General features: G+C 36.9%; 1 protein-coding gene across 3 annotated transcripts in view; it reads right to left on the bottom strand.

The window, feature by feature from the left end:
- Window positions 1-17,418, bottom strand: part of PLPP1 (phospholipid phosphatase 1) — a 112,439-nt gene that overhangs the window by 45,152 nt on the left and 49,869 nt on the right. For 2 of the 3 annotated variants that reach the window (XM_027863424.1, XM_027863426.1), the window contains one exon: window positions 1,405-1,685. In XM_027863424.1, coding sequence (XP_027719225.1) covers window positions 1,405-1,685 — 281 coding nt within the window. Of the gene's footprint in view, window positions 1-1,404; window positions 1,686-6,635; window positions 6,788-17,418 lie in introns of all 3 variants that reach the window. The other variant, XM_027863425.1, reaches the window with a different exon arrangement.

The raw sequence follows: 17,418 nt of genomic DNA, 5'->3' as shown, positions 1-17,418 counted from the left end.
ACCTGTATAACCCCATGTAGTAAGCTGACACTATTTACTAAATAGTATCACAGTGGTCTGTCTACAAGAGATAAGGAAACTTTCAAAGAAATCTATTTCCTAGAAATTACTTTCACTTGAAGAATGTGGCTCTTAACAAAGGGAAAAGGTTTTCAGATGAAACCTGCTAAGTGGAAAAGCAAGTTATGAGACTATTTTCTTCCATTAGTTTTCCATATAACCATTTTTTATCTTTCCTTGGAACTGGTCCAAATTTGAGAAAACATCAATAACATTGATTATCAACAACAAAGTCACCACCTTGCCAATATTAACCTTATGCTGTTCAACCACTGAGTCTTTTTATGAAATAGTGGCTGACTTAAAATAATGCCAAATCTTTTTATTGCCTCCAAATAAGAATAATCTAACAGGTGGATCTATGTTTAATTCCAGGTTTCACATTTTAAGAAGAAAAACCAAGGACAATAAGAAAACATGTCATATGAGGAATATGTCTCAGGGACTTGGGATTATCTAGTCTGGATAACAGAAGGTGGTACTGGGAAGGAGATAAGATAGCTCTCCAGAATTACTTGAAGGGCTGTCCTGCAGAAGGCATTAACTTCTTGTTTAATATTGAAGTGTGAAAGTTAAAAGGAGACTATCCATCAGAGATCCTGTAGAAGGAATTCCTAAACAGGGAAGGGAAGGGTGGAACTAAATGACCTCTCAGTTCTCTTGGAACATTAAGAAATTATGAAGATGCTCTTTTTGTGATAGCAAAGAACTGGAAACCGAGAGGGTACCTAAACAGATGAACAAGTTATGGTCTACGAATGCTATGGAAGACCATTGTGCTATATGAAATGACGAATGGGATGGTTTCAGAGAAACTTGGAAAGGCTTTTATGTGCTGATGAAGTGAGCAGGATCAGATCATAAAGACTCTGAAAGACTTAACAACTCTGATCAATAAAATGACTAACTGAAATTCCAAAGGACTCATGATGACACATGCTATATTTCTCCAGATAGAAAGGTGACAGATTCATTTGGGGGGGGGGGGGCATGGCCAATATGGGAATTTATTTTGCTTGACATGGGGGTGGTGGGGGGTGTCTAAGGGAGAAAATTCAGATCTGAAAAAAAATTTTTAAGATGCTATACAACTTTTCATGCTTTGTTACATGATATGAAAAACAGCTGGAGACAGAAAAATTTGCACCTCAATGTTCTTGACAGAGGCAAAGGAAAACGAAGAAACTGGAAAAAACCTCTAGTGGCCACGCTAATTTGGCTAAGTAATAACAAACATCCCATCATCTCAAGATTGTCCTTCTCTGGACTATGAACACAAAAGATAAAACTCAGAACATTAAGTAAGCAAAAGTTTTGCCATAGGACAACATATTTCATACTTACCTTCCCTGGCTAACTATTACTGAATTTCCCCGACATGGGAAGTTTTCAATGTAGCCATCACTACAGTTGAATTTTGTCCAATCAGGGTCACAGACAGCTAAGAAGTGGGGCCGAAGTCTGCCTATGGAATACTTGGCAATGTCTGTCAGGGACTGGCTAGCAGCCGCCCCAAAGAGAAATGTCCCAATGGCTTTGTAAATAGTGGCTATGTAGTTATTCCTGACAAAGGAATTTGAATGCAAGAGATTATAGTAAACGGACAGGGCTTCTCCAAGAATCATCTGAAAAAGAGAGACAAGAGATAAATATTAAAAAAAATCATTAACTAAAAAAATTAATGAAGTGAAAATTGTGATAAAATTACAACACAAAGTAGTGTTCAAAAATACAAACTACATTTTTCTACCAATGATACCTTAATTCAAACTATAAAAAGATCCTGAAAATCATTTTCATTTCTTTTGGATGCTTGTCAAGAAATTATGGTTGAAAAAAAAAACTATGGTTGAGATGTTTTAAACCCTTTCTTTTTGCTGGTGCCCAGTGTTTAACACAGTGCCTGGCATGCAGAAAGTGCTTAATAAATACCTGTTGCTCTGTTCTTTTACCTTTATTTTCATAGCTTTAAAAGGTTGATTATATTGGTGTCCTTTACTACATGGAAGCCCTCATTTTTCAAAGACTGCAAACTTTCCCATACTAGCCCATTAAAGACTCAACTGGAATGCCCTCTATGTAAAGTGTATTTTATTCTAAGTTCTATTTCATTTGTCCTTGACCTTTCTCTGAAAGAGAAATGTCTGCTTTGCCAAAAGGGTGGTAATTTGAGGAAGTCAGAATCTGAAGTAAAGGAACAAGGATTGAATACGGTTGCCAAAGGTACAAAGAACATTTATTTAGCTGATGGTGCCTCTCAATTCCGCCTTTCCAGATCTTTAAGCCAGACTTCCTTTAGGAAGTCTTAATAAAACAGTCACTAAAAACCTGCTTAGTTGTTTCTTCTCCCTCCGAAAGAAACATTTTCAAGTGCATCTTTCTCATCTTTTTTGTACTTTTAGCAGAAATTAAGTCAAATCTTCCCATAAATCCAACAATTGTGTGAGTTTTTCCAGATGTCTGCTATTTGTATATGCGGATAACAATATTACTAATAAGAAGAGCTTTAAGAGGAGACTAGAAAAAATAAGTTTTAAGCAATGGATAGGAGTAAGGCACCTGAACCAAGAACATCTTAAATGCAAAGACTGATTATTTTTCAGTCAGAGAATCTTGATTCAAAAATGCTGGTTCTGCTACTTACTAGTTTGTGTGATCAAGAAACAAAACTTTCTGGTACTCATGTCCCTCACCTGTAAAATGAGGAATTTGGACTACATAATCTTTGAGGTCCCTATCAGCTCTAAATCCTGGTTTTTAATGATCTTGAGGTCACAAAAGAAAGCTTTCCAAAAATCATTTAATTCTAATATGCTTGGAAACACAAAATAATGAATGGCTATGAAAAAAAAAGAAAAAACATTTACTAAAAAATAAACTCTGCACTGACTACATGAGATAGAAAGACAAAGATACATTCAGAGAATCAATGGAGAACCAATAACTTGTCATATTTGCTTTCATCACGTGGTTTTTAATTGGTGAAAGGGAACAGGATAGGCCAAAGAGCAATTTTAGGTGGCAAGCCATTTATTAATTTCCTTATCTTTAAATACACACATGATTTTAATAAACAAATTACATTGCAGTTCAAATTCCATTTTTAGAGTGGGACTATCTACGTGATATAATTTAGAGGTAACAACCAATTACCAACCCCTGGCCAATGTCCTCTCCCAGACAACTCAATGATATCTGAGATTCTGGAATTAGATATTCATTTCTTTAAGTAGACTGAGACCCTAGGGGAATGGATCTTAATCCTTGTAGAACTCCCCTCAAATGTAGTGCCCCGACAAAGAACAGGGACTCAATAAAGGGGTGTGGGGAATGGGTATGGAGAGAGCCTGGAGGTCCCTGGGAAGGTGGGGCTCACCTGAAGGGAGGCTTGCTTGATTCTCTAAGAACCCCAAGTGTCATCCTTTGTGGAAGATTCTACTTAACAAATACCCTTTAAGCCAGGTCTGGTTGCCTCCTTTCTTCATTCACTGGCACTCAAAGTAGATCTATTATGGGGCACATTAACAGTCTCCAGACACTAAGGTGGCCCATATGTAGGATGACTCATTGAGATCCCTTTATAAAACAGCAAAAGCCACCACTGTAACTGATGCCTCTGAGTTTTTCAGGTCACCCCTCCTTAACCTCATACCTCTCCCATCCACTCCAACCTCTGTCCTGCCCCCTACCCTACCACTTAGCAAATCTCACTGCAACATCTAACTGTCACACTGGGTCCCATCCCCACTACTGCGCCAGCTTACCACCCACCAGATTCCCTTCAGGCCCTACCCAGGCCATGACCAGCCATCCTTCACTAAACCCTTATATTCCTCATTCCCTCCCTCCCTCAGGTCCACAAGCTGGAACCTGGCCCAGTGAAGTACAGCCCACAATTTGCTTTTCCCCTCCTATTTTCTGATTTTTTCTGGGATTTCAACATTGCTTAAGAATTTTTTTTTTATTGCTCTCATCAGTTTCATGAAATACTCCCTCTATTACTAACCACATTACTACCCAAATGTTACCCATCCTTCACAGTTCAGCCCCAATGACACCTATTTCTTTTTTTTAAATAGTATTTTATTTTCTCCAATTTCATGTAAAGACAATTTTTTTAATGTTCTATATTTTCCCACTTACAAGTAAAAACAATTTTTAACATTCAATTTCAAAAATTTGAGTTTCAAATTCTCTCCCTCTGTCCCTCCCCTCCCCACCTCACTGAGAAGGCCAGCAATTTGATACAGGTTCTATATATACAGTTATGCAAAACATTTCCATGTTAGTTAATGACACCTATTTCACAAGTGGTTCCCTGAGATTAGGAACGTTTTCTACCTACTCTAAAATCTCACAGGGATTTTGTTTGCACCTGCTTCAAGATTCCTACAGAGTACAAGGATAATATTAGCATATCCCCTTGTTCAAGTAATGACAAATTTCTGAGCAAATGCAGTACAATTCAACTAGATTTAAATGTATATAGCAAGTTTTTTCACTAGGAATTCTTTCATCAATGAAATCACAGATCTGGTCCAAAAAAGTCTCTATTTAAGTAGCTAGTATTTTCTCAGAACAATATTCCTAATTTTAAAAAAAATTACCCCTTTAAGAAATATTAATTACTTTCATATTTTGACTGTCAATTCCAGAATGCAAAGATTTTTTTTTTTTGGCAGCTAGGCAATGGGGTTAAGTGACTTGCCCAAGGTCACACAGCTAGTAAGTGTCAAGTGTCTGAGGCCGCATTTGAACTCAGGTCCTCCTGACTCCAGGGCCGGAGTTCCATCTATTGTGCCACCTAGCTGCCCCTCAAAGATTTTTAAACTAAGCAGATTCACTGATTTCCAAACCAGAGTAAAAAAAAAAGTAAAGAAATATAACTTGATGGTTTCTTGAAGGAGATCTCTTCATAAAAAGGATAGTCAATCATTAACATAACTATGTAATTACATAACAGTCTAGGGAGGATGAGTTTGCAGTAAAATAACTAGTGACTAACTATAAGATTAAATGTTTTTAAAGTAATTTATTTTGAATTATCAACAATCACTTCCATAAATTAATTTTGAATTAAATTTTCTTCCACCTCCCTCCCCAAAATGGCATGCAATCTCACATAGTAAATACTTTTTAATAATATTAATCATTAGGAGGTTTTCAGCACTGGGCTGAAAAAACGTCCACTCTGACCACACTACACTTAAAACGGTTTCCCCATGTTAGGGATTCATGTCTGTGTTGTTTTCAGTATTAAGATAAATCAAAGAAGGGATAAGTTATTTACATTTGTAGTGTTTTCTCTAGATTACATGTTAATACCTAATGTTTAGCAAATTATCAAGCCCAAATATGACCAAAGAAAGACATCCCAATAAATCTGTATTACTACTATTTATGTGGTATTGTTTTATCTATTTACAAATTATCCACTAGAGAAAAAATTCCATGTTCTATTTTCTACAAATAAGCTGCTACGAGATGAATTAGGGGTTAATCTGTGGCCTTCATATCCACTAAAGAAGTACTTATTTTAATTATGTACAAAACTGCAGTTCCCACTCCCCTCTTTATGGCATTACCTGGAAATGCTCTGAAGGAAACATGTTTTTCCTAGGGGTCAAATGAAACTTAAAACAGAGTTAGCAATTCTCCCTCCCCCTTCAAAACTTCTGAGAAAGCTTTAAGGTTAGCACTGGTTTGGGTAAGCAAAGTAGCTCTCATGTACACATAGTTGCAGTTCTCCAACTATCAAATTATTATAAAGGAATATCCTATCTAGATTCTAAATATTTGTTGTGCATTTTATGGATTTTTTTTTAAACCTGACCAGAGAATCTCAAAGAGCTCAGGACTGAAAAGGGGATCACAGGAGCTCCCTAAATCTAATTCTGCTCTCCAACATGGCAAAGAAACGTCATCCAGCCTTCACTAGAAGATTTCTATTGAGAGGAAACTATTACCTTTCAAAGCAGAGTAACACTTAGGCTGAAATTATAATTTTTCTTTTAAAAAACTGTGAATGGGATGTTATGTTTCTAAAAATCTGAGATATATGGAAAATATGAATCAACATACAATCTACCTTCATAATAAAGTTACTCTAATACTTGATTATTTTTTTGTACGTACTTTTTGAAAGAGAAAAGCTCACAGATTAATTCTACTATATATCTTGTCTTAGGCTCCAAAGTGACACAGTGGGTAGAGCACTGGGCCTGAAGACAGGAAGGCCTGAGATCAAATCCCATCTCTAGGGACTAGTCAAGTAACCTTGGGCAAGTCATTTGTTCTGTTTGTCTCAGTTTCCTCATCTGTAAAAGGGGAATAATAATAATAGCACCTACCTCAAATGATATTATATTTGTAAAGTGCTTACACAGGGCATGTTACCCATTAGGCACTATATAAATGCAACTATTATTGTTAGTTTATTATTTATCTCCAACTGCTTCTGAGCAACATATTAAGTAACTCTGCTTCTAAGGTTTACACATATTTAACAGATGAGACACAAACTTAAGGCAAATGACCCAAAAAGACATACTTCAAGAAAAGTAGATTTAACTTACAATGATTATACTGAATGGAATCATTATTCCACCTAATAATTCATAAGATATGGTGTCTTCTTTGTAAGGGTACTTGATGGACTCATCATTACAGAATACTCCTCGCTGGAAAGGGGTATGCCTTGAAGTAAGAATTGCAAAAGGCAATCCAGCTAGCAAAGGGAATAAATAAAAAAAACAAAACATTAAAAAGGAAAAGTTAAAGCTAATGGTGATTATTATTCCATGAGTATGCTGAGAAAGGTATGCCATAGGAGATAAAGAAGAGATCACACATAAGGGAAAAAAAAAAAAAGCAAGCATGCAACAGCAGAGTCAGAAAGTTATCATCTGTTCAAGGTATTCAGGGGTCTCTTTCCTACCAGAAACAAGGCTCAAGGTACTTCCCTTGGCAACCTCTTCTCTGTTTCTGGACTACCCAGACCAAATTTCAATTTCAGAATCTTTCTGTTCCTGGGGGACGGCTGTGTAAATGGGAGGTGTTCTGTCCTGCTTCTCAGTCAGTCACCGGACAGACAGCAAAGAATAGGCCCTCCCTTCAGGAAAAGGAGCAAAACTTAAAAACTTAAAAAACACTTAAAAACTTCTCTTAGAATCTTTCCAAAGATAAAAGAGAGAACAAAAGAAAAGGAAAACTTCACAGGCCCTACACAAGACACATACTTACACAATTCCCCTAAAATATCAGTGACTGGCTAAGCTATCAGAAATCCAACTGTTATCCCTTTTTCATTTATTTCTCAGATTTTCAGAACCACTTGATGAGGAACTTTTAAAAGCTTGCACTCAGCATTTTAAAAGGAAGGATGGAGATGTACAAGTTGCTCTTTCCTACTCAAGTCTTACTGCTCCGTATCACTGATTATGCACCAAGAGGGTGAAGGGGAGGAGGAATGGTCAGTCCCCTCTCTTCTTTATCTTTTTTTTTTTTAGGCAATTTAGGCAAGTTAAATGACCTGCCCAGGGTCACACAGCTAGTAGGTGTCAAGTGTTTGGTCTGAGGCAGGATTTGAACTCAGGTCCTCCTGACTTCAAGGATGGTGCTCTATCCACTATGCTACCTACCTGCCCCTCCCCTCTCTTCTTGAAGCAACAAGTTTGGGTCTATTGTCACCAGCTCTCTCCACCCCCAGGCCAAGCCCTAAGCTCTGTCCTTGAAACCAGTTAACATTATCAGAAAATTATACATTTAGTATGAGAAGGACCTTAAAAGCCATTTAATCCAATCCCCAAATTCTACAAATAAGGAAAATGAAGTTCAGAGAGGATAAGGGACTTGTCCAAGGTCACAAAAGTAATAATAAGGCAAAGAGCTAAGATTTGAACAGAGATTCTAACACTGAATCCAGTCTGCCAAGGAAAAGTCTCCGGATTATATTTACTAAAAATACTGATGTGTCAGTCGCTCAGACCCAAACTGAAAGGGAATGTTATCATGTCACATTTATGCCCCCTTAATATGATTTTAACTATTACCCCCACCTTCACTGAGACCCAGACGAAAACAGCCACGACCTAAGACACTTGAGAATAGCCATGTTCCCAAGACCACAAATTCTGTTTCCCTCCCAGGCCACCGGCCATTTGGAGAGAAGGGGCCCACCAGCTTCTGATGAACTGCCACCAATCAGCTTAAGGTACACCCACGAGCCCTGCGGTGTGGTTGTATGCCCAGACCACCAGTCCTTCTGCCTAGTCCTCCAAGCCATCATCATGGCAAGTAACCACCCAGAGACAATGGCAACTGTTTTGGGGAGTGCTAAAGCCACAGCTACTCAAGACCTAAAAAAGAAAGTTGCCAACAAAGATTTTGGCACTATCAAATGGCTCAACATCAAAAATGGATTTGATTTTATCAGCTGAAATATCACTAGATACCTATCCATTTCACTTGCAACTAAAACCTTCTACGTGTGTGTTCTCACCTATATGGAAGCACACTTTAAAATCACCCCTTTAGATTCTCTAGAAATAATATTATTTTCTTTAAAACCCTTCCCAGACTGGGGAAAAAACCCTTTTCTGAGGAAAGGTAGGTAGATGGTATAAGTCCCAGACAAAAGGAAAAAGAACCTTTGGGGCAGCTAGGTGGCACAGTGAATAGAGTCAGGAGGACCTGAGTTCAAATTCGGCCTCAGACCAAACACTTGACCCTTACTAGCTGTGTGACCCTGGGCAAGTCACTTAACCCCAATTGCCTCACTTAAAAAAAAAAGAAAAAGAAAAAGAACCTTTCATTAGGTGGATAGATTAGTTGATAAACCAGACAGCTTAACAAAGAATAAGAACTTCTCTAGCCTAGCCTTTCTCCACCCTAGAGCAACCTCCTCCATCTATCCCCTTAGAGTAGGGGTCTCCTCACCTGCAAGTTCCCTCTTACATTCAAAAGCAGGCACTCAAAGTGCCTCCTATTCAGTTTGTATTCCCAGATAGAAATATGTAGGAGAATCCCCATTATTTCAGGAGGAAGTAGAAAAACAACTAAGGAGATATAGAGGGAGTCATCCAAGAGAAACTGGATAAAGATGTTTGCTCAATTCTAAACTAGACTGTGTTTTAAGTTTATTTTTCCCTTGATAAAAATTCCTATAAATATTACCTTAAATTGTTTTGAAGCAGTGTCATGTCAGAAGGGGATGGAAGGGAATTACATGCCAGTTTGAATATTTCTCTCCAAATTAGAAATGACTCGAATATTAATGATAAATTAAATAAAACTTTCTGGTGAACAGCCGCCTAAAAAACAGAGTATCCATAACGAAGAGTCAATGATAACTTCAAGGCCCGAGAATCTCAGTGACTCAAAAGATGAGAGTGTTCCTCTAAAGAGAAAAGGAGGGTCAGAAGGGTTTTGGAATAGGGAGAAGATAGTGAGTTCAAGGTTTGTACAGACTGAATTTGAGATTGGGAACAGAGATCATCTTTTGCCTCTCACAGAAGGTCTGTGGTTTAGCACAGAGCATAGCACATAGTAAGTACTTAATAAATGTTTACTGGTTGAATGACATCCAATTTAAAATATCCAATAGGTGGTTGGAGATGCATGACTGGGGTGGCTCAGGAGAAAGATGGAACAGATCACAGATTTGTGTGAGTCACTTGTAGACGGATGATAAACTCATGAGAAATAGAGAGTGGAAAAGGGCAAAAAAAAAAAAAAAAAAAAGGAGGGCACAGGACAAAGACCAGATGGTGATAATGACAGCACAAATACCATTTCAGTTAAAAACCAGTACTTGATAAAAACAGGATGTTACCAAGTGAAAATGACAGCTGAGATGTCATAGCTAATGATGTTTAATGAGCCTTTTCCACAAATTTCATTGCATTCATTGCATATAATTTGTTTATAATAGGAGAAACATTGGCATGTTTTTTCTCCCATTATTCAGGGAGATTTTTTTTCCTTTAAAATAATTTTCATTCTCTTTTTAAAAGGATCTATTTGGTTTAACCAGATACATCCTAGGAAAAATGAACTTTGCAGCTAACTTTTACCTCTAATGAAATAGAAAAAAGAACATGTCAACTCCTTCCCACACATGGATGACAAGTGCAGGACATGTTCATTCTTAGTCATTCTTCCGGTAATAGTGATAGGTTTGGGCTGATCCATCCACAACTCACTTGTCCGTTCTCCCTTGTAATCTGTGGCATATACTTGGCAGACAGTTGGCCAGTGAGAGACAGGGTGAAGCTTTCACAGGATCAAACCTATGACTATAATCTCATTCACACAATGCTAGAAACCAAGTCTAATCATCTGTTACTGATGGTACTGCTTACATACATAGTCTGCTATTCCTAATCACCTCTAAAATCTGCTTCTGCTCACAAGGACTATTACCAATGACTGGTACCTGATGATACCCTAGCAGCACAAAATGAAATTTTCAAATAGAGTATAAGCTGGTGAGAAGAGGTAGATCTGGAGCTTATCAGGAAGAGTAACAACAGTTTTGTTCAGTTGTTTTTCAGTCTTCACTCAGAAGAGTCCTGTCTGACTCTTCATGACCCCATTTGGGGTTTTCTTGTTAAAGATACTGGAGTGGTTTGCCATTTCCTTCTCCAGCTCATTTTACAGAAGAGGAAACTGAGGCAAACCAGGTTAAGTGACTTGCCCAGGATCACAGCTAGTAAGTGTCTGAGGTCAGATTTGAATTTAGGAAGTTGAGTCTTCCTGACTCTAGGCCCAGCAACTCTAGCCACCCAGCTGCACCAGTAATAATATGTAAGCCTTAAATGAATAGTTATCAAGGATTGCACTCTAGAATTTACAAGATCTAACAATGAAAGGATGATTACATATAACTATACCCTCCTACACAAAAAAAAATGACTAAAAGCTAAGCAGAAGAGGACACATAATGAAATGCAATCAGTGCTGTTAGATTTATTGGGTAACAATTGCATGGTAGGTAGGGAAGAGAAGGCTCAAAAGAGTTCTTCTCTGTAAGAAGATTCCTAAAAATTCCTCTCTAAAAGTTCTAGAACCTGACCCAAAAAATATCTCCAAACAAGATTGTCTACCTAGATGGAGACTGTTCCTTAGGAAGTCAGAAAAATATGATTTTATTATAGATGGTTCCCATTGGTATCAGTACGACAAAAGTTGCTTCTTCAATATTTTAAAAAACGTAATTTCATCAGCATTCATATTCCCTCAGGGAGCACAGTAAAACATCCTCCCTTCAAACTTTAGTAGACAGTCTCCTCAGAGCAGTGGCCAAGCTTCCTTATTAGAAGCCTCTCCAAACTCAAAGAGCTGACACAGAGGCCTGGCCAGAGTCCACAGGAAAATTGACACTTCAATAGCAAAGACTTAAAGAACCTAGAGGCCCCTCTACACCGCAAGGTGACATTATTCTAGTACTCTAGTGGAGGTGATAATATTATACCAAAAAATATTAAAGCTGCAACTCCTGATCCTCCATACAAAACTATGAAATAATGTATTTCAGTGAATATGCTGACGATCTCTTATCTGATCACACTAGACCACTGCCCAATCATTTCATCTTCACATAGCCAGAGATATTAGAAGAACAGTACGGAGGTCTCAGAACCTTTGGACATCTATAGTTCCAGTGATAGGAACTTAAGGAGAAAAATTTTTAAATTACGGTAAAAATGTTTAAGAATTCACTGCTAAACATTTTTTCAAATAAAAATCGTCTTAAAGGATTCTGAAGTCTCCTGTAAGAGAGAATAATTTTCTAGTTTTCTCCCAAGAAGTTTTTAGTAGCTAAATTCTTGGGTAATGCCCTAAATGAGTTTTAATATGCGAAGATGTTTATAAAGAAATGAGTGAGGGATTTAAACATACCAATTTTTTTCTACTCAGATTGATTTTATGTCTACTTTATCTGAACAATCCAAATTGCCTACTTTATCCATATACTGACCTAAGCTCAAAAAAGACTTCCCCTATCTCCCAAGTTTTGCAAAAATAAAAATGGCATTTTGTTCAGCTTAATTTTATTTCGTGGTGTCCTGTTAACTGTTTATTTTTGAAAGAATCATAATGTGCTTACTTATAAAATCCTTCTCAGTAATGTTACATTTACAAATAGGGTATGTACTGCCTTAGTTCATGTTAACTATTTTTATTTTTTTATTTTATTTTATTTTATTTTATTAGCTAGGCAATGGGATTAAGTGACTTGCCCAGGGTCACACAGCTATTAAGTGTTATGTGTCTGAGGCTGGATTTGAACTCAGGTCCTTCTGAATCCAGGGCCGGTGCTCTATCCACTGTGCCACCTAGCTGCCCCCATGTTAACTATTTTTAAAAATTGTGATCTGTTCCCACACCAGTAGATGATAAAGTGCGTTACTCAATGCACAGGATTTTTAAATGCCATGATATAACCAGGCAACTACCCTGAAGAACAAATAATTATATCTTTAGATGTGGTAATAATACTGTAATATCTAAACAGTTCTAAACCTGTGATCCAACTTGTTGCATCTGTACCAAAAACTGACCTTTCTCAGTGAATGAGCTATAACATTTGTAAAAACAGAAGACTTTATTGATAAATTCTTAAAAACTGATGAGTCATCTATCACACTCAAACATTTCCCAATCACTTCCTGACGTCCTTGGATTTTTTCAAATATCAGTTAAAAATCCTACCTTCTGTAAGAAACTTTTCCCAGTCCCCCTTCATGCGAGCACCTTCCCGCTGTTGATTATGCCCAAGTTTGTTATCTGATCTTATCTTGGCTGTAAGATAACACTTTGTTTATTTTACACTTTGTTTCCACATTCTCTCCCATTAAACTGTGAGCTCCTTCAGGGCAGGCAGGAGTTGCCTTCTGTCTTTCTTTGTAACATTAGAGCTAAGCATAATGCCAGGCATATAGTAGGTGCTTAATAAATGTTTGAGGATCCAACCTTTCCCTTAGTTCCCAGGAAAAGAAAGCATAAAAACATAAAAACTCCCAAAGAAGTCATACAAATGGGAAAAGGACCCACATGTACAAAAATATTTATAGCAGTTCTTTTTGTGGTGGCAAAGAATTGGAAATTGAGATGATGCCCATCAATTGGGGAATGGCTGAACAAGTTGTGGTATATGAATGTAATGGAAGACTATTGTGCTATAAGAAACAATGAGCAGGCAGATTTCAGAAAAACCTGGAAAGACTTGTATGGTCTGATGTTGAGTGAAGTGAGCAGAACCAAGAGAACACCGTACACAACAAACAGCCATGTTGTGTGATGACTAATATTAATAAATTTAGCCCTTCCCAGCAATACAAGGTTCTAAGACATCTCCAAGGGCCTCGTGATGGAAAATGGTATTCACATCCAAAGAAAGAACTATGGAATTTGAATGCAAATTGAAGTATTCTATTTGCTACTTTTTTTTCTTCTGTTTTGTTTTGTTTCTTCTTTCTGGTGGTTCCTCCTATTGGTTCTAATTCTTCCTTAGAACATCATTAATGTGAAAATATGTTTAATAGGAATGTATATATATAGCCTATAACAGATGTTGTGCCATCTTGGGGAGGGAAAGAAAAATTAAAAACTCAAAAGCTTATGGAAGTGATTGTTGATAAATCAAAATAAATTAATAAAAAAAATTTTTAAATTAAAAAAAAAAACAAACATTAATATTCCACAGAATAGCAACCAAAAAGCATGTACTGAGCACCTTTTTTCTATCACTAAGTACAAATGAGCAACAACAGCAACAAAAAACACCATAAATCTGTCTCTGGACATAAGAACTCTCCAACACACTTGATGGAAACCAATGGTTGTTTCCTAACCGCCAGGTCTCTAAACTGGGGATTCTAAGCAACATGACTTAACCCTCTTAAATGGAATGACTATCAGTAGGGATTACTGAGTCTTCCCAGGTTCCTAGAAAGTTATCATATTTATCTCAGTGGGGGAAAGGCAATGGGATGTTCCTCTTTGCCCTTCAACATTTTCCTCCAAAGTCTTGAGTCTTGTGAATAGTTCCTATGTTAATGGCTGCCTCTTACACCTTATGCTGACCCAAATTCAATGTTTGAGGTATGTTTACTTTAGTTCTCACACTTCCATCTATGAATGGAGAGCTGAAGGTCACAGAGAAAAAGGAAAATCCTTCCCTAGGAAGAAGAGGTTAGATTCAGGCTAACCTTCAGCCCCTAGGCATGTGCCTGGCAAACCAATTAGATAATCTAGTTCTGTTAGACTCACTCTTCTAAATTCTTGTTATCTACAAACTCATTAGCCACTTAGCATACCCATTCTAGAAGTAATTCTAAATTTCAACAAAACAGGGACTCAGCTACTAGAATAAACTCAAAATGAAAACAATGCTTCAGTTAGGCACCTGTCTTCTGAATGAGCAAAGAATGCCTTCTATGAGACATAATTAAAAATATATTAAGAAAACAAAAGTTTGGGTGGGTGCAGAGTGTGTACTCTAGTCTTCACAATAGTGACTCATTCTATTTAAATTACAGAAACCAATATAATCCAGTAATTTCTACTTATGTATTTTAAATTATATATGTATTTTTAAAAAACCTCAATTTTCAAGTCATTCAAGATTCTGTTCTTAACAACACAGTAAGCAGTAACCTAAGAGAATTTATAGTGCATGTACCTGACCTTAAAGGTAAGATCAAGTACATACAACATGTACCTAAAGAAACCTCTGATATCCTATTTCAAGATATAAAATAGATTAGGGATCTTAGAACTACAAAGGAGCTTAGTAGTCATCAAATCTAATCATCTCATTTTACAGATGAGGAAACTGAAGGCCAGAGTGGTTAGTAAGTTCTTTCCTTACTAGTCAGTTACTTGCAAGTTACTCTTACTTGCCCATTTTATAACTCCCACCATTTTCATGGGCCTCCATGCCTGGAATTCTTGTCACATCTCTGGTTCCAGGCTTCCCTCAAAGTTCTCTTCAAGTTCCAACTAAAATCAAATTTAAGAAGTCTTTCCCAATTCCCCTTAATGTTAGTGACTTCCCTCTGAGATGGTCTCCAATTTATCCCATATCTTGTGTACACAGAATGGTTTGCAGTGTCTCCTCCATTACAGTGGGACCTTGAGAACTGCCTTTCTGCCTTTTTATGCATCTCCCACATCTCACGCATCGTTTGGATAACTATTTAAGGCCAAATAGGAAAGTAAGTGACAGAGAGGGGATCCTCTGCCACCAAAACCCAGACTATTGGACCAATCTTCTCCCCCAAGAGAGACTAGCAACAACATGAATTATACAAAATTATACCTATCATTTAGCCTTGGAATTCATCATTGATTTACTTATGAGATCCTGCCAATTTAAAGATTCTTTCACTCTAACTTTTTTGAAGCACATTTACCTTCCCATATTTTAGCTAGTTAAAATTATGTTTGCATGCATATACACCCTACATTATGTATGAATACAGAGGATTATGTGGAAACCCAGAGGCACAAAATGGCTGGTCAAGAGACTGCTTTGAAGTGCCTTCCCTACTCCCTCTTTAAAAAAACAAACAAACAAACAAAAACAAACAAAAAAAACACTAAACTAAAATGTCAGCATTCCACACAACCTTAGAGTTGAAAAGGGTCTCAGATCTAGATCCAACCAAAAATCTCCAAGAAATGGTCATCTGGCCCGCCTTCGATTGAAGACCGCCAGTGAAAGAAAATCCATCACCTCCCAAGCCAGTCCATTCCCACACTATATTCATAATCTTTAAAGTTTACTTTTATTTATATATTTCAATAATTAAATTATAACCCAAATACATTCCTGGTGCCTATTTTTGAATTTGAGCTATTTTTGAAGTCACAAGGTGAGGGTGCAAAAAAAAAAAAGTGCCAATGTTCTGCTTATTTCTGTCCTTATTTTTAGACAGTAAAATAAAGCTGTAAACATTTTTGTTGTAAGATACTTATGACATTTCACTTCATACACTAGTCTATGATTTGAAAAACAGGAAGTGGATCAAAATCAGTTCCAAAAGGAACAGTCAGACCACCTAAAAGCATGGGAGCACCCAGAACTAGCAAAAGATGAAGGATAGTAAACATATGAAAGCTAATGAACACATAACAAAATCAGAAAAAGTTAGGAACTATGCATTTTAATCGTATTTAAATATGTAAGTGCCTAATACTTGCATGGCATTGTACTAGGTTAGGGGTAAAAAACACAAAAAATGAAAAAATTCCTTCTCTTCAGGAAGCTTATATTTTACTTGTCCCTTCAAAGATTAATTAACAAGTCACTCTGAAATAAAACAAAGGTATACACATCTCTGCTAATTTATTCAATCTTTCTTTCATCCCTACAATGCATAAAGGGTATCTCAACTCCTTCCATTTCTGACTTAGCTTTCTGCTGAATAGAGTAAGAGGAGTTAGATAAATATTTGTTGAAAATTGCCCATTGTCAACAGGCAATCACAAAGAAACTTATGTGAAAAAAGCTCTTGAACACTATCAATTTGGAAATGGCTGAACAAGTTGCTGTATATGATTGTGACGGGAAACTATTGTGTTATAAAGAAATGATGACCAGGATGCTTTCAGAAAAATCTGGAAAGACATACACGAACTGATGCAAAGTGAAATGAACAAAACCAGGAGAACACCGTACACAGTAACAGCAATATTGATCAACTGTGAATGACTTAGCCATTCCCAGCAATATAAGATCCAAGACAATTCTGAAGGACTTATAATGAAAAATGCTATCCAACTCCAGAGAAAGAACTGATGGAATCTGAATTGCAGATCAAAGCATATTGTTATTTTACTTTCTTCACTTTTCTTGGGGTTTTTTTCTGTGTTTTCTTTCACAACATGAGTAATACTGAAATGTTTTACATGACTGCACACATAACCTTTATTAAATTGCTTGCCTTCTCAAAGAAGGGAGAGGGAGAGTGGAAAAGAATTTAAAACTCAAAAATTGTTTAAAAAAAAGGTTAAAAATTGTTTTTGACATGTAATTGGGAAAAAAATATTAAAATTCAAAAAAAATCTTGTTGAAACTCATCCTCCTCTATCTTTACCCATAGCCAAAAGCTTTTTCTAATCTTCCCCTCTTCCACTCACCATGACAGGAAGAAAGTGGGAGGTGAGGAGGTGGAGGAATGGAGAAATAATATTCAACATGTCTTTATCTAATTTTCAGGCACTTTAATTCACCTTTTTCTCCTCTGTCCCCATGAGGAAGGCACAAATACCTGGAAATCAAAGTCCTATGCCATAGGATTTAAAGCTAGAAAGGCTGATCTCCCCTAAATTAGAAGAAAATATTTTTCC

Source organism: Vombatus ursinus, unplaced genomic scaffold, assembly GCF_900497805.2.
Source record: "Vombatus ursinus unplaced genomic scaffold, bare-nosed wombat genome assembly UNPS02014772.1, whole genome shotgun sequence".
NCBI classification, from domain to species: domain Eukaryota; kingdom Metazoa; phylum Chordata; class Mammalia; order Diprotodontia; family Vombatidae; genus Vombatus; species Vombatus ursinus.
The sequence above is the reverse complement of the archived record's forward strand: the minus strand, read 5'-3'. Positions and strand labels throughout refer to the sequence as shown.